At 35.1% G+C, this 22,295-nt stretch overlaps 1 protein-coding gene across 1 annotated transcript in view; it reads left to right on the top strand.

Annotated features, from left to right (window-relative positions):
* Window positions 1-22,295, top strand: part of LOC149798474 (gem-associated protein 5-like) — a 374,140-nt gene that overhangs the window by 4,188 nt on the left and 347,657 nt on the right. Inside the window, exons 2-6 of the mRNA XM_089963670.1 lie at window positions 9,305-9,486; window positions 12,068-12,249; window positions 16,482-16,734; window positions 18,912-19,071; window positions 21,741-21,837. Of these exons, the coding sequence (XP_089819796.1) occupies window positions 9,305-9,486; window positions 12,068-12,249; window positions 16,482-16,734; window positions 18,912-19,071; window positions 21,741-21,837 (874 nt within the window). The remainder of the gene's footprint in view (window positions 1-9,304; window positions 9,487-12,067; window positions 12,250-16,481; window positions 16,735-18,911; window positions 19,072-21,740; window positions 21,838-22,295) is intronic.

Raw genomic sequence — 22,295 nt, 5'->3', positions numbered from 1 at the left:
AAGACTGAAAGATCAATAGCGATTTACAATCAATACCATTTGATGGATACTGTTACAATTCTGTGGTCTTAAACTAAGTAAGATAATGAAAGCAAAACCAACACGTTTTGTGAAGTTCAACTAATAATTTATTTGCCTAGAATATAAAGTGAAAACTTAAGAACTTATTATTGTGAATTGAATTCCAAAGAAATCCTAATAGTTGTATTTCAAGTCCAAAAGTATAGAATATTGAATATTCAGAATGAAATGTCAGGTTTTGAATGTGCTGATATGCCAGTAGTCTTGAATTAGCAGATGTACTAATTGATAAACATATCAACTTCGTTTTCTTTGCAAGGGGGTACTAACCTAATAACTCTGGTAACAAAATCTGAACTTGTGTGTAAAGCGTGGGAGGGTGTGCACTGCCTGTCAGTTATAATTCTTTTAATTTCAGTTGCATTTCCTCTTCTGTCTCTTTGCATTGGCTTCTCTTTTCCCTCTTTCTCTGTACTATCCTGCTTTCTCTCTTTCTCTGCATCTGCCTTTCCCTCTCCTTTTTTGCTCTGAATGTGTAATTCTCTATTTCTCTTTGTTTTTACCTTTGCCTCTCCTTTTTCTTTCTCAGAATGTTTATCTCTGTCTGCCTATCTGTCTCTCTGATTTTAGATTTGACTTTTCTTTTTCCTCTTTCTGAGTTTGCAATTCCATCATCTCTTTCTAAAGCTGAAGTTTTGATTTTCCAAATTCCATGTTTTTTTAAAAAAAACTGTAATCCCTCTAATTTCCTATTAAAAGCATAAACATGCTTTTTAATTAAATGCAAAGTACTTGTATCCAAAATTTCCTTTGGCACTCAGCATTAAGAGGTTAGTATTAGGACTGGTCGGCCTGGTGTCAGGATAATGTGACTGGGTGGGACATCATGCTACATGTCTGCAGCATGGTGCCCCAGTGCTAGACATCACTATAAACTGTCACACTGCAGACATCGTAGCGATATGACTGAAAAATTGTTAAAGCTGCATTAAAAATCTAAATGACACACACACTGCCTTGGATGACATTGTGAATACTTGTTGGTTTTACTAAAGGTTTTCTTAAATGTATGAAATTTAAATCTTTACTAGTCACAAAAAAATTCTAAAACAGTCATTTAAATTTCACAAGCAGGTTTTATCTCTCTGAAATCATTTTAAAGAAATTCAGGCCCTCAAAGAGATCCCGATTTCAATTACAACTCTATGGTCTTAAACCAAGTAACAGAAAGAAAGAAAGCAAAACCAAGTTTTGTAAATTCAAGAGATAATTTATTTGCTTAGAATACAAGGTGAAATTTTTTGAAAAAACTTAATAGCATTTTGAATTCAATTCCAAATAATCCTAAAAGTTCTGTTCCATGTCCAGAAGAATATACAGAATGAATTCCAAGTTTTGATTGTGCTGATGTATTTACAGAATGCACTAAACAAACTGGAAAACTGGTGCACATGTAATGGCATGGTGGTAAATACTGGTAAAACTAAAATATTACTTATCTCAACACGGCAAAGAATGACAAATCTTGATAGCGATGAACTATGTCTGACATGGAAGGATACAAATCTGCAAATGGTCTGTCATGATAGACTACTTGGTGTTCTGGTAGATAATAACCTATCATGGACTGAATATATGAAACATATCAGTAAAAAAGTCAATTCAGGTTTATGGCTTCTCAGTAGGATAAGACATTTTCTCCCTGAAAGGCACAGAAAACTATTTTATAACAGTAACTGTAACATACAACCTTATTTGGACTACTGTAGTACAGTATGGGGTAATTCAAATGATAAAAACATGGCAAAGCTGGCACATCTTCAAAAAAGAGCATTTAGGCTAATATCAATCCAGAAAGAAAGCAAGGAAAGTTTGGCTGGTAGGTTAAAAATATTACCTATTAAAGACCGAATCTGTTTGAGAAAAGCCAAATTAATGTACAGGATATCTCATAATAGTGCTCCTGAATATTTACAATCACTATTCCAGTGTAGGCTACCTGGTAATACTCCCCACCAGCGATCCATGTCTACCAAACAGTATAAAATTCCCAAACCAAATGAGGAGTTATTTAAAAAAAGTTTCCCATACTCTGGAACTCTGCTCTGGAATAGTATTCCAGTTGAGATTAGAAATGCCCACTCTATTTCCTTCTTACAAACCCAATATATCCAGTGGCTTCAGAGATACAGCTTAAATAAATAAATTCCTTTGTATGAGGGCCTCAAGGTAGATTAGTTTTTAGCATATTGTGTTACCCTCTTTAAATAAGGTCATTATTATTTATTATTATTATTAAGTCTTGAATGAGCTGATCTGCCAGAAATAGTCTTCATGTCTCCCAGTGATATTATACCGAATGTCTTTGAATGAATTCACAATAATCCCAAAGTAGAGTTTTAGTCCAAATAGCCAATGAGCACTTTGTAATGCCAATGAATAATGAATGATTCCTCTCAAATTATTAACGAACACAATAGTAAATGATTCCAGACTGATATAAAAATAGGAATTATTAAATTTGAACCTCATTTAAAAACCTAAGACATAATAAGATGACCAGGATGTGGGTCATAACTTAGCTCTCAGTACATTTTAAGGTCAAAAGGCCATGCCAACATGTTTTCAAATTACCATAAAAAGTACAACACACAACCATGGAGAAAAGTTAGCTATCTAAACATTTGTTTACAAATGATCACTAGCTTAAACTACAAACAACAATCATGGATAGAAGTTACACACACATCATAGTCATGCATAACAATATCGGTTGAAGTATCAATCATCTTTATGTTGAACAGGCATTGGGCTGATAATGACTGTAACCTTAATCGATTGTAGTGTGAGCTGTAATTATAATCATGGATGTCAGGAAGCTCTGTAAGCTTAATTGTCCCTCACTGGCAATATAATTGCATAGTGTAATTATGATTATAAATGGTTACAACAAAGAAAATTACTAATTATATCCTTGCTAATTGTAAGAATAACAATAGTTTTCATAAACAAAAGTGTCAGTAAATCATGTACATGTCAAATTGTTTGTTTTTCAGTGATATAGTGTATGATATCTACCCAAAACAAAGAAAATAACACGCAAATATAAAGCAATTGTAATTATAATCATATTTGTAATTATCAGTGCCAAACAAGCTGTAATTGTAATGATATTTGATAATTGACCCCATGCCTTATGTTGATTATATATTAGAATAATTACTAAAAATTCAGAAGTATGTTCAAAATATGTGTGTTTACAAACGGTTGATTGGCTTCTGTTGCAGTGCTCTTTGCTATTATCAAGCTCAAAATTCATGTGCATCCTTGATTCAGTCTAAACAATGTAGACAAATAATATTATGGCATGTTTTGTGGAAAGTTGATCATTGACTTCTAGGAATTATTTGCTTTTTACTTTATTCAAAGAAATCTGAAGAAACTTGTGCCCATTATCTTTTCGTGTTATTTGTTTACTATTTTGTATTCCTGCAGCATCAAACTAAATCTCAACAATCTCTGAACTTTTGGTTTTCATTTTGTTCATGAAAGTAAGGGGGTTATGATCACTGAAGAAAATAATCAAAGGAGCTCAACTAATGTACATTTAAGAGTGTTACAAAGCCAGTATCAAAGCCAAACATTCCTTCTTCATTGTGGAATAATTTCTCCCATGCTTGTTTAATTTTTTTAAAAACATAACACACTGGATGATTCACACCGCTTCTTGAATCAATACCCCACCAACCTCTACATCACTTGCAACAACAGACATTTGAAAGGATGTACTGAAATTTGGAGCTTTAAGAACTGTGATGTGCTCATTAGTATGGCCTTTAATTTGCTGTCACTTGTCAAAACAATTAAAGTTTGATTTCTTACTCAATAAATTTGACATCCAGCAGTTATGGAAAAATTTGAGCAAGGTTTCTGATAATAACCAAGACAACCAAAAATCACATCAGTTGCTTTTTTTACTAATAAGACATTGGCCTTGACCTTAACTTCTAATGATTTAACTTGACCACGTCCCACAGTATGCTCTTAGAGTGTGACACACACACAGCAGAACTCAATTTTACCAAAATTAATTGTCAGATTTGCATCACTGAGTAGATCAAAGAATTTCCAGATGGTTTCCATATTATCTTTCCAGTTTTATTGTACATAATCACAAATCAAAAAGTCTAGAATATTATTATTACAAATGAATTCAAGTATTCTTGAATGTCCCGATATATATGGACAGGAACTATACATATAGTGTTATTCGTTGTTGTTGTTTTAGGTTTTAACGCCATTTTTCAGCACAAGATAGGCTATACATGGCTGCCAATATTAATGGTGGGGGAAGAAACCGGGAAAACCCCGGAAAGAACCACCGACCCACGAGAAGCTACCAGCAAGCTTTCTCATATATCCACATTGGCCGAGCCCGAGACTCGAACCTACGCAGACAGAGGTGAGACGGCAGTGATCCGTGATGAAGAGCGCTTTAGACCACTCGGCCAGTGTTATTCTTGTTTGTCAATGTCATATTCAGTTATGAATATTTATTAGTAATTTTTTAAAATATGGTGCCTGGAAAATTAAATGTATTTAGAACACTAATAATAACTTTTTAAGGACTTAATGTTGAAACAATTTTTTTATATATAAACAAAAACAGGGCAAGTGATTTTAAACAATCACATGTCCTGATTCAAATGCCACTTGCTCAACAGGGCAATATTTTCTTACTGTTATTTTGATATAGTGTTAACACTGCTTTGCTTACACAATATAAAAATACTTTAAATTGATTAATTTTTTGTGTATTTGCCTCACAAAAAATATATTTTATAGAAAAATTCTTTGACCTGATCTACACACAATGTGGTTTAAGTTGATTTTATTGAAGCAATGCTTTGTCGAGGTCCTGGTGAAAACTTGGTACCCAGTCATTTTATTTTCTGAACTCGTGTTTCTTAGTCAAATTTAAAAGTGAAATGAAGTTGGAAAGACAGTGGTCTTTTTCTTATATCAGTTAGTAAAAACAGTGGATGAACATTTCATAATTAGTTCATGTTGTATTATTTCAAATGTATCACAAGTACAGAAAATGCTCATTCCATGTAGCAATAAAACCAGCAGTTACCAATACTTTGAACTAAATAGATTAAAATACAATGTAATTTTGTCAGTTCCTTTAGGGTGAAAACCAAAAAGAGATTGGATCACAACACACATACCCAGAGTTACTTATGGACTTTAATAATAATATAATTACTATCCCCACAAAACCAAAAGACCCAGTAACTAGCTAAATAAATTTAGAAGCCACCACATAAAAACCCATAACATATCATTCAGTTTTATAAAAGTATTAATAAATAATTCACTTACAAAGCACCTATAAAAAACTAAGGAAACCGCAAAATCGGATGTCCTAGATGTCCTTACCGAACCGAGTAATCAGCTAGGATTCTGGTCCTAGATGTCCTTAACGAACCGTGTAATCGGCTATGACTCCGGTCTCTTGCTAAATAAAGTATAAATAACATTCAATCTCTAAAAACATTAATTAATAAATAACTTAAAGAGGTAATATCTAAAAACTTATAAATAACATAACGTAGGAAACACACCCAAAACACCTCGACTAGTAATACCATAATAACCTTAAAAATCTCTCTTCATACATGATTTCTACTAAGAACCTCTATAAACAGCATAGAGCATCTCCCCTCCTTTTAGAACATTTTGAAGAAGAAAAAAAAGAAGAAAAAAATCGCAAGAAACACCATGCAAATGCAACAAGAAACCAGCGATGTAAATCAAGCAGGACCGTTCCCAAGCTCTCCTTCCCACTAATGACAGCCAACCATTCAACTGTAGGGACCTGTATGGACCCACAGATTGAGACCAAACTATCAGGGTTCCTTGAATCCATAAAAGCCTGGGAGAGGTGGCACCATCCCCTTCCCCAGGAACAACTAGCAGACTGCGGTGCAGTCAGAAAAAAGTGGCACATGCACAATTGTGCGCACGCCACTATAATTAAACTCAACAACAACAACTTTAGAGTGAGTTACATTGCGTTCATGGCTTTTTTAAGTTCCTAAACCCCTTGGTTATGGTAGTTGTCAAACAATCACATTTTTAAGTTAAATTCTCTATATAATCCACCAGTGATGCATTACCAAGTCAGCATGCGTGAGGGATAGCTCATTATTATTCATACAGTACAAGTGACTGCTAATCATTAATAACCAATTTGATGTGGGAAGCAGAAAATGTTGTTATGCATATCTATATCGTTTACTTAAATTTTTCTTTGATTGAGAGTTATGCCAGCCTTACTTTTGTCATGATTATAACCAGATGTTTACTTGAATTTGAGTTCAAGACCTGACCTTGTTTACAAGTTAGTGGGTTTTTTCCTGTATGAAATCTGTTACATCACAGGTCAAGTGGGGGTTGTATATAAAGAGGTTTGGTTAGCATTTATTCATTCCTGGTTTAAATCTGTCTGTGGAATCACTTATAGTTGTGTTCAGATATATTTTGTCAGAAGTTATTTCTTTAAATTATTTACTGGAATTACAAAGTGCTCATTGACTTTTGGACCAATCTGATTAAAATCAGGTTTCCACTGTCCACAGCGACCACTTAGGGAGCATGTTCTAGTAACCTATGTTGCTACCATAATCATTAATTTTATCAGCCAATCAGATGAAGCCTTATATCTTCATGTTTGGGAGACTGAGGAGCATCACTGTGTGCCAATGTTTTGATTCACTTTCACATTTCTGAAAGTTGCATTTCCATTGGTTAACTTAAAAGTCACCAGAACATGACCCCTTAGTGGTCTCTGTCAGATTGAAACCCAGGTCAGTGGAGATCTGGTTTTAATTAGATTTTGACTTTTGGACTAAAACATGACTTTTGGATTTTTGAGTACTCACTCAAAGACATTCTGGATTAAATCACTGTGATATGTCAAAACATTCAAGACTATTTGAATTTGTTTGGAACATTCTATCTTTTTGGACTTGTGACAGGATTATTTGGGATTTAGTTCACAATACTGTAAGTTCCTTTTAAATGTTCAGTTTACAACTTAGAGATATAAATTGTTTATTGAATTGTACTCAGATTGTTGGTTTAACTTCCTTTCTATTATATATTTTAAGGTCACGGAAGTATAACATAGTAATGTCCCCCATCAGTCATGTGTTTTGCAATGTTCATAAAGTTTATAGGTTTAAGTCCAATTAATCTTTTGTACGATGGAGGAAGACACAGATGTAGTACCAGTTGGGAGCTGAACATTAATAATTTATCAATGTCTTTCAAGAATTTCAAAATGAAAATTGTTCTTGGGTAAATTAACTTTATTTTTGGGATAATTATGTTGGGCAACTCAGAGTAAGGTAGAGACCTGATTTAGATTTAGAGACATTCTGGCATCATGCAATCTAGTTTTTGAGCTTTGACTTAAATGCATTGAAGAAAAATTTATGAAGCATTCCATTAGGAAAGGCCAGTTGTTATGACCCATTTAACTTATAACTTTACACTTCAAATTTTGTTTTTAATTTAGTATGATGCATTACATTAACACAATAAGCCCTGGAGATTTTTGTCATTTTCACCTGAAATTCGAGTAGGAAACATATTTTGAAAGCTATTTCTGAATAGATCCAAAAACACCAAATCCCAGATTATCTTTCCTTAACATACTGCCTAATTGTGTTAGAAACATTGTTTTTCATTGGCTATTTGGCTCACGCATGGGCAGAAGGGTAAAAGTTGGAGTTTTTTTTTGGGGGGGGTTCTAAATGGAGCCATTATTTTTGTATTGAGACCACTCTTTATTCCAAATGCCCATCTTATCCTACTTTTTGCAAAGGTTCATCTGTCTGTTTGCAGTTCATACTGGTTTGCCTTAGATCTGAGACCAAAAAGTCTAAAATCCGGACACAAAATTGGAATCTGACCAAAGGTCAGTTTTGGGTAGAAAAAAAATCAGTTCTCAAAAAATGAGGTTTTTCACTCTGTATTTTGTAGTGCAACTAGAAATTCCAGATTATTTGGTATCATTGTAGAGCTACATCTGTCTACCTTTCTGTTTTTACAAATCGTCAAGGAATGGCTAAATTTGTAATTTATGTGCAATGTCGATGCACAAGTGATTAAATATGCAAGGAATATTCAAATTTGGTGACATCAGAATGCCCCCATTAATGCATTAACCCCTGGAGGTTTTTGTTGTTTTTGCCTGAAATTCGAGTAGGAAACACATTTTGAAAGCTATTTCTGAATAGATTCGAAAACACAAATCCCAGGTGATCTTTCAATAACATACTGCCTTGTTGTTTAAGAAACCTCGTTTTTCATTGCCTGTTTGGCTCGCACATGAGCAGAAGGGTAAAAGTTGGAGTTCTTTTCATTGGGTGCTAAACGGAGACATTATTTTTGTATTGAGACCACTCCTTATTCCAAATGCCCATCTTATCCTACCTTTTTTCCAAAGGTTCATCTGTCTGCTTGCAGTTCATACTGGTTTGCCTTAGGTCTGAGACCAAAAAGTCTAAAATCCAGACACAAAATCGGATTCTAACCACAGATCAGTTTTGGGCAGAAAAAAATCAGGTCCAAAAATGAGGTTTTTCCCTCTGTATTTTGTAGTGCAACTAGAAATTCCAGATTATTTGGTATCATTGTAGAGCTACTTCTGTCTACCTTTCTATATTATCACCCACTTTAGTGTATATGCATGACCATGACGCTATAGAGCTTGGCAGTAGGCTACTACCTCCTGCCACGTTAACTTGTCGCCATGGGTTAATGTGTTAAGAGGAGCTAGGTCATGTTTGATTTTCTTTTTTTTTCTGGCAAAATTTATCAGTCATGGCCCCTGTTTGGTTTAGAACTTTGTCCTTCAGTTGCATCATATTGGCAGGGGCATCTGTAATGTATGGGTACAGTTGAAGTATATATTAGTCTTTCTTGTCAGTCAGGTAAAGTACAGTTGATGAAAACTGGTAAATAAATTGATACATAGAGCGGTTTGAGGATGAGTGTGTTATCTTTGTAATTAAGTATACTTGTATGCACATTTAAAAAATATTTTCTTTATCTTTTTCATGGCAAATGTTTTTATAAGTGTTGAATTCTTAATTGTTTTTTATGTAAATAAATTCAAATATATAAACATGTTCTTTTCTATTGAATGAAATTCTTGTTTCTGCATCATGCAAATCATATCTTATTTTTGTTTTCAATTTCATTTATTAAGGTTAAAATTATGGCAGTATGCTGGTCCCCAGTTCAGGCAGATTTAATTCTCAGTGGAGATGAGAGTGGGAAAATTGGTGTTTGGGAGTATGTGGAAGACCGACAGGCTTTTCTTTATCCAGAGAAATCTGCAGTTTTTTGTTTGGCAGCCTCACCGTTGGACAAGTCACATCTAGCAGTAGGGTGAGGTGAAATTTCATTCCCATCTACACATAAGCAAGCTGGAATGGTTTTGTTTTGCTTCCCTACAGTAACATGTAATTCATAGAGCATTGCACAGGAGCAAAATTTAAAATTCAGATATTAGCTATGTATATAATATATATAATATAAATATAAAACATATAACTAATATATATAATATAAATATATATATGAGTCTGGATTCAAAAAAGCTTCATTTTACATTGTACATAATGTACATAATGATGCAGTGCCTGGGAATAATTTGAACTGTACACAATGATGCAGTGCCTGGGAATAATTTGAACTGTACACAATGATGCAGTGCCTGGGAATAATTTGAACTGTACATAATGATGCATTGCCTGGGAATAATTTGAACTGTACATAATGATGCAGTGCCTGGGAATATTTTGAGAGTGGTTGTCAAATTTGGCACCATTGCAGGAGGGTTCTTTTTTAATGACGGGGTTTTTGTGGCACAAAGGACATTTTTTGAAACCTAAGGACCTGCTGGTAGCGATGGAATATAGATCTTATCTTTTTGACAACAGCATATCTTTATTGTACAGGGAATAAACTGATAGATCCCACCCCCACAAAGATGTCAGAAGGTACTTTAATTTAATGAAGAGAGAAGGGAAGAGTTAAAGGGGTGGGCCTACTAAGGCAGTGGTAAGGTCTGATTGGGTGGATGTCTGGGAAACACCAGTCTATTTTTGTGCATGTATCTAGTCAATGCAGTACGCAATGTAAAATGAAGCTTTTTTGAATCCAGACTCAGTTTATTGGACTCCATATCCAAGGGTATAAGGTTGATTGCCTGCCACTGTTGACTGATTTGGTTTATCATTGAAAAAGTGTTTAGCGCACATTTCCTCTGCATGACATAGTGGTGTGTTGAAAGTGCTGTAAAAACTCAACTAGCCAAGCAATGCAATATTTGTATACTCAATATTGTTTTTCACTAAATTTTGCTCAACATTGTATACAAATATTTTGCATCTTAGTTGTCTATTTTGTTGTAGGATAGGCTGATTGATACCAACTTTATTCACTACCCCCATATTCTGTAGATAGAATACATTACAGTCCTTGACCTTACTTGAATCTTGTTTCAATGTACATGATAACTTGTTCTCAGTAATTAGATCATTTATGTAATTTTCTCTAGCATTCTTTTTTTAAATCACCCACTTCACTGTAAATTTTATTTTGCATGTATTTGCTATTGTTATGTTCACATTAGTTACAGCTAACATTGGGCAGGATTAGTTGTAGCACATGTCAAATGTTTAATCTGTCTGAAGATAATCACTACACATGTAATTACCTGAAGTCCCAGCATCATCTTGAGTTCAGCTGATTTCATTCCTGGCATTGTCTCAACTTACCCCAAGTGTGTTTGGTATAGTGAGCTGGTTCTCGTTTCCACATCATGATGTTGTGAGTCATATGTTAATTACAGTGCTGTTAAAACCAACAAAATAAAAACTACAAAATACCTAGCTAGCTCCAGACCCAAGATAAGGATGGTAACCTACACCTCGTCATGCCACTTCCAGGCCTGGCTTTGTCACAGATTCTCAGCACAGTTAGCCCTGGATTTGGAGATCAGGTCTGCCACAATGTCCATTGCTAGTGCTACTGTAAGTAGGCAACAATGGACTGGCACAACCATTCTATCACTGGTCCTGGCTCTGAAGTGACCCAGGAGTACCAGTTATATTTTCCTGTGTCCAGTGCATATTACTCATCTAAGACTTTCAGTGATACTATAACAATACATGGCTGAACTCCAAGCCTAGTTTACCTAGCCAGAATAGCTTCACCTGTCCAGTTGTCACTATCATTGCAGGAGGCTTTCATTGTTGCCCCACACCAGCCATTGATAAAGTATATACTCAAACCTCTCCACTACTCAACCCAGTTATGTCCATTAAAGTCTTACCAAACATCAGTCCAAGGCTAGAGGTGGGGTGGACATAGTCAAAGTCTTACCACTATACCAAACATCAGTCCGAGGCTAGAGGTGGGGTGAACATAGTCAAAGTCTTACCACTATGCCAAACATCAGTCCAAGGCTAGAGGTTGGGTGAACATAGTCAAAGTCTTACCACTATACCAAACATCAGTCCAAGGCTAGAGGTGGGGTGGACATAGTCAAAGTCTTACCACTATACCAAACTTCAGTCCAAGGCTAGAGGTGGGGTGGACATAGTCAAAGTCTTACCACTATACCAAACATCAGTCCGAGGCTAGAGATGGGGTGGACATAGTCAAAGTCTTACAACTATACCAAACATCAGTCCGAGGCTAGAGATGGGGTGGACATAGTCAAAGTCTTACAACTATACCAAACATCAGTCCAAGGCTAGATGTGGGGTGAACATAGTCAAAGGAAAGCATAGAGCTGAAAAACTGAAAATATATATCAGACTCTGCATGTTAGTACAACATACAATCATCACTGTCTCCAACACCACCTCCATAAGCACCATCATCATTATCTTCATCATTGCAGCATTTACCTCTTATGTGTTATGAAAAAGAGTTGATTATTAAATCATTGTATTTTAAGGTACAAAAATGGTGTGATACTTTTGATTGATGTGAAGAAAGCTGGTATGATTTTAAACAAGATGCGTGGCCATGATGAGGAAGTGCACAGTCTTGCATGGTGCCCCATTCCTGGGGAGGAATTTAAAAGTCAGCAGGAGACAGATGTGCCAGATATTGCAGATTTGGAAACTTTTGGAGTGGGTAAGGACCGGTGAATATATAATCAGTCTGAAGTATGTAACTAAGATTGAGTAGCTGCTAAAAATAGGGGTGAATTTGTCTACTGTATTGATTTAATTAATGTGATTTTAATTGACATTGTTTAGTCTTAAAGCTGTATGTAGGTCAAACTTTACATTTTTTAATTGAATGTAGTTTTTATTTTGAAGTGAAAATACAATAACATAGATATTCGTCATTTGTATCCATGTTTTCTTATTTTTTTACTCATGACAACTCACTTTCTTGGGTCTGCATTCTGTAGTCCTTAAAGTAATTAAGTAAGTGTGGTGACATTTCACCATCAATTACTTACATACAACTGGTATTATATTGTCTGTAAGCATATAAAAAGACTTTCTCTCACATTGCTTTGCTCTTCAGTAGCTCATTTTCTCTTTTTTTTACTGGGATATCTTTGCACATTGTCTCTCTAAAAAAAATCATTAGGATCCAGTTATATTGTGATTGGCCTTGACTTTGACACGTACACACTCACAGTGATTTAGGTTAGAGCATCCATCTCGGATGCGGTAGGCTGTGAGTTCAAACCCCAGCCAAGCCATGCCAAAAGATTTATAAAAATTGTATGCAGCAGCCTTGCTTGACACTCAGCATTCAGAGGTTAGTGTTAGGACTGGTCATCTTGGTGTCAGGATAACATGAATGGGTGGGACATGATGTTACATGTCTGTGGCATGATGCCACGGTGTTAGATATCATTTTAAGCTGCCACACTGCAGACATTTTATTGATATGATTGGAAATTTTGTAAAGCTGTGTTAAAAATCCAAATCACACACATATATACACTCAGTGATTTCTTATATGTTTGTCTTTCTTTGAATAATATTTCTGATTTTCTTTTTGTGTATACGTTGGGTATCATGCTGATTTTTTTGGGTCACCAAGACCTGTAATCCTTTAATCTTGTGTGATGAGCTAATCCATGTCATGATTCTGGAATCATTGTTAAAGAAACCGATGTCCAGTTAATTAGTTATTTTGTGTGTAAATAACATTATAATACTGACCTAATACTGCTTTACATGAATATATAGATAGCTAAATAGTATCAAAGTTTATATGTAACTGACTGATTTGGCAACATACAACATGTTTATAGCTTATTAAAGGACTTTTTGTTGTTTTTTGTTGGGTTTAACGCCATTTTTCAGCACACGATAGGCTATACATGGCGGCCAAAATTAATGGTGGAGGAAGAACCTGGGAAAACCCCGGAAAGAACCACCAACCCGTGAGAAGCTGATGGCACTCTTTCTCATATACCCACATTGGCTGAATGTGAGGCTCAAACTGCTACAGACTATTAAAGGACTAAAAAGATAACCATAAGATGATAAGGAAAAAGTAAAATAAAAACAAATAGACAAATAGTCATAATAAATGCTAATTTCTTTTGTCTTAGATATGATAATCTTATGGAGAATAACAATACCAAAGTATCAATTATTATTTTGTGCTGCTACAAGAGATTGATGGTCTGTCATGTGAGATTTATTAAAGTGAAATTGAGCAATACTGTCATGCCTGGGTTTTTGTTGTAATTTTGTTTCTGGTTAATTACCAATATACATGTACTGTGAATTCACGATTCTTTATAAGATGTGGAATTTCGTGGCTTTTGTGGTTGTTACTTATCCAGAAACTTAGATATTATATTAACATTGCATTTCCAATAAAGCAATAAGAACCCTTCCTCAGTACATGATCATCGGTACTGACAAAATATAATTTTCACCAAACCACAAACATTGGTACCAACAGAATAAATGAATTTGATAGGCAAATTTGCATAGAAATAAGGCATAATTTATGTCTGTGTTTATTTGTTTAGGTTGCCATAGATCATGAGTTCAGGATGCAGCTATTATGTATCCCATCTGTCAAGATACATCTTCTCTAGTCAAGGTTAGGATGTATTAACCTTATCTTATCTTTGGCAGATTGAACAGATATTTTAGTGCTTTGTCCTTGCAACATTTGTTGGATTTCATGAGCTGCCTCCCTTAGTATGTAATGCCAACTAACCAATAGCACGCAACAGCGTTGCATCATATGGTATCACGGTACCAATTGTTTTTCCATATACCTCAATGCTAATGTTTTGTGAAATAAATATACTTTCTGTCCTACTTGGGCATGCATGTCACACACTGTCATATAGAACAATGCTAGATTGTCAATTTGACAATGACATAACCAGGTACTCTATTGCATTTAAGAGAGATAACTCTACTGGAACTAGACAGGGGTAAGAGTTATCTAGTCACAACAAACACATTTTCAGCCATGTGTACCATATTTTAAAAAAAGTCATAAAAAATACAAAATATGATCTAGGTAGAAATTAACACAAACTCACATGTTGCCAAGAGGCTCAACATTTTTTTAAGCCAAACAGAAAGTACAACTCTTACGTAATGCACCAATCACAGCTAGTGTTGTTCTTTAATTCTGAATACAATGTTCCATACACCTTAAGCTCCGCCCACCTGGACTTGTGCAATTGGTACCATTATACCATATATTGGTCAAAAAATGGTGGAGGCAAATCACTTCAGTAGGATCCTTTGATAGTTTAACATTGGAGGTATGACTGTGTACCTGAGAGGAGCCATTACAGGTGTATTTAGGAGAAAGGTATTTGTACAAACATGGACTGGCAGTGGAAAATTGCTAATTTATGAGTCCATTCAAGTTATGTGCTACCCATATCTCGATCATGTAGGAACAGTGTTCAGATTTGAACAACAGACTTTTAATTGGATACGTTTGCTTGCTGCTACATCCAGTGAAATTCACAGACACAAAGCACAGAAATATCTGCTCAATCCGCCATAGTGTAGATAGGGTTAAGATATTGGAACCTTGGATGGTGAAGACGGTCAAGATAATAACACCAGAGATTTCAGTGCTGAATAGAAACCCATTCTTTGTAAAATGTGAAAAGTTGGTTCCCAAAATAGATGAATTTATCATATGGTACAATTCATTCTCACCAAAGACATGAATGCTATAACAATTGTGTATGACCGCTCTGGTGGCGTAATGTTAATAACGTCCGCCTAGGATGTGGGAGTTTGTGGATTTGATCCCCGGCCAAGTCATACCAAAGACTTATAAAAATCATATAAGAGTGCTTTTCAGGAAGTAATGATAAATCTTATATGTACCATGGACTGGTGGTCATGATTTACTGCATATAAATTTTTGCCTTTAGCTTTTGTAATATCTCCACTGATAACTTTTGTTTGCTTTTCATGACTCTAATCTGAACCCATTTCAGTAAGGGCTGGAAAAAGGCGAGATAATTTTTTTTCTCCAAATTTACAATTTGATCAGACTGCACAGGTTGCAAATAATTTTTCCTTGCAGAGTAGATTTTTTACTTAACTTGGCTGTAAGGCCTAGCTTAAGATATGACTGATGTGGCCATGTGTGGGTCATCTATTGTATGTCAGTATCTCAGTCGAGTTGAAATGTAAACAAGATGTGTGCATATATTAAATATGGTGATCTTGCATATGAATAGCTGTTTTTATACCATTCTAGAGATTTTGTAAGTAGGATTTTTATCAGGCTTGGTAAATAGGCTATTGTCATTGAGATCTTGGTTAACTATGATAATTATGAAATGGAATTTATCTGATTGGTAAAGCTTTTTGCCACAATGGAGACTTGGTTCCAATTAGATTGCATCTCATTTAGTAAAAAAGCTGATATTATCACAGTCAATGACATGTTCTAAGATTAAGTAAGGTCTGCACATAAGGATGAGATATCTTAATACTGATTCCCTGAGCTTGTTATCTCTAGATCTAGAGACTGAATGTCTCATCCAATTTCTATAAAACTGGCAGTGAGTTTATTTCAAGCTTAGGGATGAATTCAGTTATGAGTAAGAGAGAATCAAAATGATATAAAGTTTGTGAGACAGTTTACATGGATTGTGTTCTTTCATTACTGCATAAGCCTGCTTATTGAACTGGTTACAAGTGTTATGTAAGTAGGTGAGTGATATATGGACAACTTGGTCCTTCTGTTTATCTTGTCCCAGGTTGGTGATTAGCAGATTTTATTAGCTTTTCAAATCATCAGTAAAATAGTTATACTCTAATGAAATGCTAAAAGTTATCAAATACAATTTGGAGATTTTTCAGTTTTCACTGTCTTGCAATAATTTCTTCTAGATTATAATCAGACCATGGCTAAAAAGATGCAAGAGGGATTTGGGACAGATGGTCACCTACTTGCATCTGGAAGTCAGGACAGAACCGTACGCATCTGGAGTACTGTCAGTGGGAGACAACTCTTGCAAATGAAGCTGCCAACCTCTTCATGGGGCCGCAGCAACAGGGGAGATAACCAGGGAAGAAACAAAGTCTGGTTGACATTGTGCTGGCCCATAGGGAGACCCAAACAGCTGGTTTCAAGCTCCTTTAAGTATGTTGTCAAATTAGATATTTTTTTTTTCTTTATTGCTTGCTTTCATGGAGAAGTTTTAATATTATGACTTTCTCTTCAAATTTATAGGCATGTAGAAAAGACGGTCAACACATGTTATCGTCTTATTGCTGCTTCTCCAGAATGGAAAGTCATATTGACATGAGCTTTTCACCAGAAGAGTTCTTTTGATGTCTAGTGGGCCCTAAATGAAGATAATTTCACTTGGACATCCAATATGTCATTACTCCTCCAGAATGGATGGTCATAACGTATGGTTTTCACTGAAAGAATGGAAAGCCATATTGACATGGAGCTTTCACTAGAAGTCTTCTTATGAGGTCTAGAGTGTCTTAAATGAAAATGGTTTCACTTTTTGTAAATCCAACATAGCAGCTACATTGGTTGTCTTGCAAGTTTGTTGTCATTACTCCTCACCTGGTTTTCACTTAAAGACTTTTTATGATGTGTAGTTGGTTCTAAGTGAAAATGATGCTAATTTGACATCCAATATGTTCACCATACAGCCATCTTGAAAATCTTATTGCTTCTCCTGAATGAATGGAAAGTCATTTATTTGGGGTTTACACCAGAAGACATTTTATGATGTCTAGTTAGTCCTAAATGAAAATGGTGCTGACTAGACATTCCATATTGTCTTTATACTGGCTATTTTGAAAATCTTCATGGCTACTCCTCATAAATGGATAGTCATATAAACATGGGATTTTTTTAAAGACTTATTATGATGTTTGGTTGATCCTAAATGAAAATAGTGCCACTCTGACATCCAGTATGGAAACCACAGCAGCCATCTTGGAAACCTTATTGCTACGCCTCCTAAATAGAAATTAATAATGACTTGGCAGTCTCACTAGAAGAATTCTTTCTGTGTCTAATTGGTCCATTTGGTCACCACAGTAGCCATCTTGAAAATCTTGTATGTACTTTGCCAAAATGGAAAGTCATAACAATTGGTTTTCAACAGATTTCTGCAGATCATGGAAATACATGATACAACAATCAAACATAGCACGTCTTTCCTATAAGGTGTAGATTTGCCGTAAAGTTTGTGAATTTCTCTGCAACTCAAGGCTTAAGGTTAAAAAAGCATACACAAACTTTAAAAGTTTTTCTTCTCTTTTATGCTAATGAGTTTCATTTTGGTATGGTTCTTAATTTATTCAAGATATAGCATGCATGGAGCTTGTATTTTTTATGGATTGGCCTGAAGGTCTTTGATGTATGTGTGTGGGTGGGGGTTGAATAGAGTCAAACAATAGGACGTCAACAAGTCATGGCATTATAGGTGAAATCAAAGGTGTTTGAGAGTATTTACATATGAAATTGATTTTGATCCTCTCAATGACCTTGGGGTCCAAGACCAGGGGTCAAAAGGTTAAAAAGTAACTTTTTTATTCATGTTCTTGATGTGGCTTTCAAACTCTGGATGGTCTCTCCTCACCCCATGCTCAAACCTTTGAGCAGGATTAGAAGGTTATGTGTATACCTTTGCCCTTTATTTCTGTTTAGTTTTTCATTTTCCTTATGGCACACAGTTCTCAATTAACTATAGATTTAGCATGCATGTTGCAATGTCATTTTGGTCTCAGGGGGCCCTTTAGTCACTGGGTAAACAAATAGGAAATGACCAAAATAATAAGTACAGATATAAGTTCAGATGTCTTTGATAGCAGCCTGGAACAAATTTTGATAATTTGTAAACCTTCAAAGGCTGAAATGAGAGTCATGTAGATCTGAATAATTTGTTATGGTGCTATAGATGAAATGGAGAGGTTTTATGTATTTTTATTTTATTTACCAACTTTATTCATGTAGTCATAATGGGAAGGCACATCATATGTGTAATGAATATTGGGTTTTTGCCCTTAGGTAAATCTCCAAAGGCAGGGTGGGGGAAATAGATGTAAAAAATGTGTGTGGTGGTAAGTAAAATATCACTAGTAACATAGCTTTGAATCTAAATTAGACAGTTTACAAAATGGAGCATTTTGTGATGGCATGCCATGAACTTTCTTCTAGTTATTCAGACTGATATTGCATGCTGTAATATTCTTTCTACTGTATGATGCAGGTGGGTTCCTCTGCTTTCTGTGTTCTTGACCAGATGCTATTTACTTGCCATTTTTTTAGAATGCATGTTACATATATTTCAGTGGAGAGATGTTGGTGTGGGACATTACAAAGACAGGAAAGGAAAGGTGCAAGTTCATGTCAGCCCCATCTGCCAGTTTTAGTCATGCCAGGATTGTATTCAATATCTGCTCACTAGGACCAACACATGACAGGCTGCTCTCTGCCTCCATGGACAGAAAGGTATTAGTTTTATGCTCACCAATTTTTCAAGCAGTTTTTTGTCTTCTGTAGAAGTAGCCATTAATAATACAGTGGGTGAAAGTATTTATGGGAGAAAAAATGGCCATTGAATTTTGGGGGAGCTGTGGTTGCTTAGTGGTGAGTGTGCTGGACATTCAACTGAAAATGTGTGTGTTTGATTCCTGCCTTCAGACCATTCTGGGTCAGCTACCATGGTGTGTCTTTGGGCAAGGCACATTACTCTAGTTGCCTCAGCTCTGAATAACCTACTTATATGTTACTTTAACTTAAAGCACCAAAACCAAACTCCATTGCATTTAGGAAGATGAAGCAGATCTTGATGTGGGACATTACAAAGACAGGAGACTGTTCCGGTGGCCTAGTGGTTAGAGTGGCCGCCTCGGATGCGGAATGTGGCCAAGTCATACCAAAGACTTATAAAAATGTTACTAACAGTTGCCTTGCTTGGTGCTCAACATTAAGATGTTAGTGTTATGACTGGTCGGCCTAGTGTCAGGATAATGTGACTGTGTGGGACATCATGCTACATGTCTGTGGCATGATGCCCCAGTGCTAGACATCACTATAAACTGCCACATTGCAGACATCATAGCAGTATGACTTAAAAATTGTTAAGGCTGCGTTAAAAATCCAAATCACACACACACACACAAAGACAAGAAAGCTAAGTACAAAATCATGTCAGCCCTATCTAACATCTCACAGATCAGCTAGTCCAGGAGTTCAGATTATGATATTTGCAGAACTAGGACATGTATAATCAAATTTACTCCTTCTCTGAAGTAGTTAGTAATAAAGCAGATAATTGTGCAGCAACTTAATATCTTTGAGTGGATACATAAGAAATTAAATTAATCTATGATAAGTTTTTGTTCTGAAGTCATTGAGAGTAAACAGAAAGAGCTCCAGCTCCAATTTAAAAATGAAATAGTACAATATGGGGTTCACAGGTCTTTTTTATACTCCAGTTAGATTTTGGCAAGGTGGTTTGCTCAGACTCAGTACATCCCCATTCACATTAGGAAAATCCATATTTTTATATCATCAGACCATTAAGATTAGTACTAATTTGAGTGTCTGTCCAACTGATATGAAACAGTTAATCTGCATGTATTATCCCATCCCCAGACATGCCAACCCCTAGAGTTTTGACACAAGTTTCATGAAGATGACTCTTTAAAATATGGATTTACAGAATAAAAGCAAAAGCAATGTAAATTTGATTGTTGTGGTCAAATCCAGATTGATTAGCTCATCCGTGTTTGAGTTGAATCCAGGTGTCTTATTAGGTATAGTGGAGTTAGGGAACCAGACTGACTCTAAAGTAGCACCTCAGATGGTTTCAGTTGCACATATTTTTTTATGCAAAGCATCTGCATGATCAAACTGCTGATGACAGTATTTTTTCAATAGCATCCAGCAAAATGAAGACAAAAGGAAAAATAAGCGTCTTAAAAAGTGCTAATAATAATTGGCACATATGAATAAAAATGATTCTTGTGAATAATGCAAGCAAGGTACACACTTATTGGACATCACATGTCTATCTGAGTAGGTCTCATTGCAGCAGATATGATTGCCATTGTGATGTGAAATGGAAAAAAAATGGTCCAAGAATTACATCAAGTTGAAAGATAGCAACAAGCCGTTGGGCTGCATTGGTATGGAAATGACATTTGTGCAACTGTACTAGAGGTAAATAAGGTCTATGTGTACTTCAGAAACTTTTCAGTTGAACATGTTTACTGTTAATGCATCAATTTTGAATATTGAACTTTTGAAATATATGTTTTCTGAATTAACAATAGAAGTACATCTCAGTTGCCTTACTGAGATGGTCTTGCTTGGGTTGGCAGGTGTGCATTCTGTGAACAAAGCAGTTACAGCTTGCTATGGAAAAAAGATCGCCTTCCTTACTGAGATGGTTATGTTAGTGTTGCATTCTGTGAACAAAGTAGTATCAACATATTGTTAATTTAATGGGTATATTGTCGTAAAAAAATGGGTAATGGTCGTCAGCAATAGATAGAAATGACTTTTGCCGTATACATTAAACATATAATAAAGAAATGTGTGTTGGAGTCCTGCTATATCATTCCAGCAAAAAGTCCTGTAATGTATCATCTCTTCATGTATGACTTTTAGAAAACTTTGACGCTGATCTTAGCATTTTTGATGCAATCGCCATTACCTGTTTGAAGAAAAAAGATATTCTTACTGTTAGTTAACTTGAATCTTCTTTAGTCTGCACATTGATTTATTTTTGTTTCTTATCTGCTTTTGTACAATTTGTGGTTACAGAAGTTATGTATTAAAATATCACATGAATGATGATCTGTCCAATGACACTGGTGCTTCGTTACCAGGGGTGGATTCACAAATTAAGTATCAGTTAATTGGTTAGTTTTTGCTGCACTTGAAATATAACATCCATTAAAAATGGAATTCACAATTGCATTTCATTAAATACTAAATAAAATGCCAGTGTTTTATTTTAAAAAGATTTACTGATGTATAAAATCTCTTCTTATGATATTGGACTCTGTACCTATTCATCTTATTTATGTAAGTATGATCATGATGATAATAACAGTTATTATAATTATTATTATTATTATTATTATTATTATTTTCATCTCTGTAATTAGATTGTATTGTGGGACCTGACAACATGTTCTGCTGTCTACTCACTGCCCACACTAGGCGGATATGTCTATGCAGTGAACACATCGCCGCTTGATCCAGGTAAATCTTGAAGTAAAAGCATTACTGTACATCATTCTCTTGACAAAACTGAGATAACTGTGCTTATGTATTAGTGTAGTATTTACCATGGTGGCCATGTTCTTTTGCCTCAAAATATTACTGTATGTTGGAAGAGACATTTTAGGTTTATAGTAAAAATTGCTGAACATGGTGATGAAGGAAAGAAATATTTTATCAGAATGAATTTATACATCTTTTAGAGTGAACATTGCCAAGGTATTATACTACACTGGCCTGAGGTCCAACAAACTTAACTATCCAGCTGCTATTACGTATGGATTAAAAACAGGGTTCTCAGTTTTCTCATGTTCCTTGTTTATTTTATTTTCAGAAAATTGTTTCCTGTTTGATTCTTTTTCAAACTTTAATATAAAGATGTGAATGAAAATTTGTTATTAGATATAATTCAGGTATTAAAAGGTATTATTAGTTAAATA

This window comes from Sinohyriopsis cumingii, chromosome 6 (assembly GCF_028554795.1).
Source record: "Sinohyriopsis cumingii isolate HCF-2022 chromosome 6, ASM2855479v2, whole genome shotgun sequence".
NCBI classification, from domain to species: Eukaryota; Metazoa; Mollusca; class Bivalvia; order Unionida; family Unionidae; genus Sinohyriopsis; species Sinohyriopsis cumingii.
The sequence above is the reverse complement of the archived record's forward strand: the minus strand, read 5'-3'. Positions and strand labels throughout refer to the sequence as shown.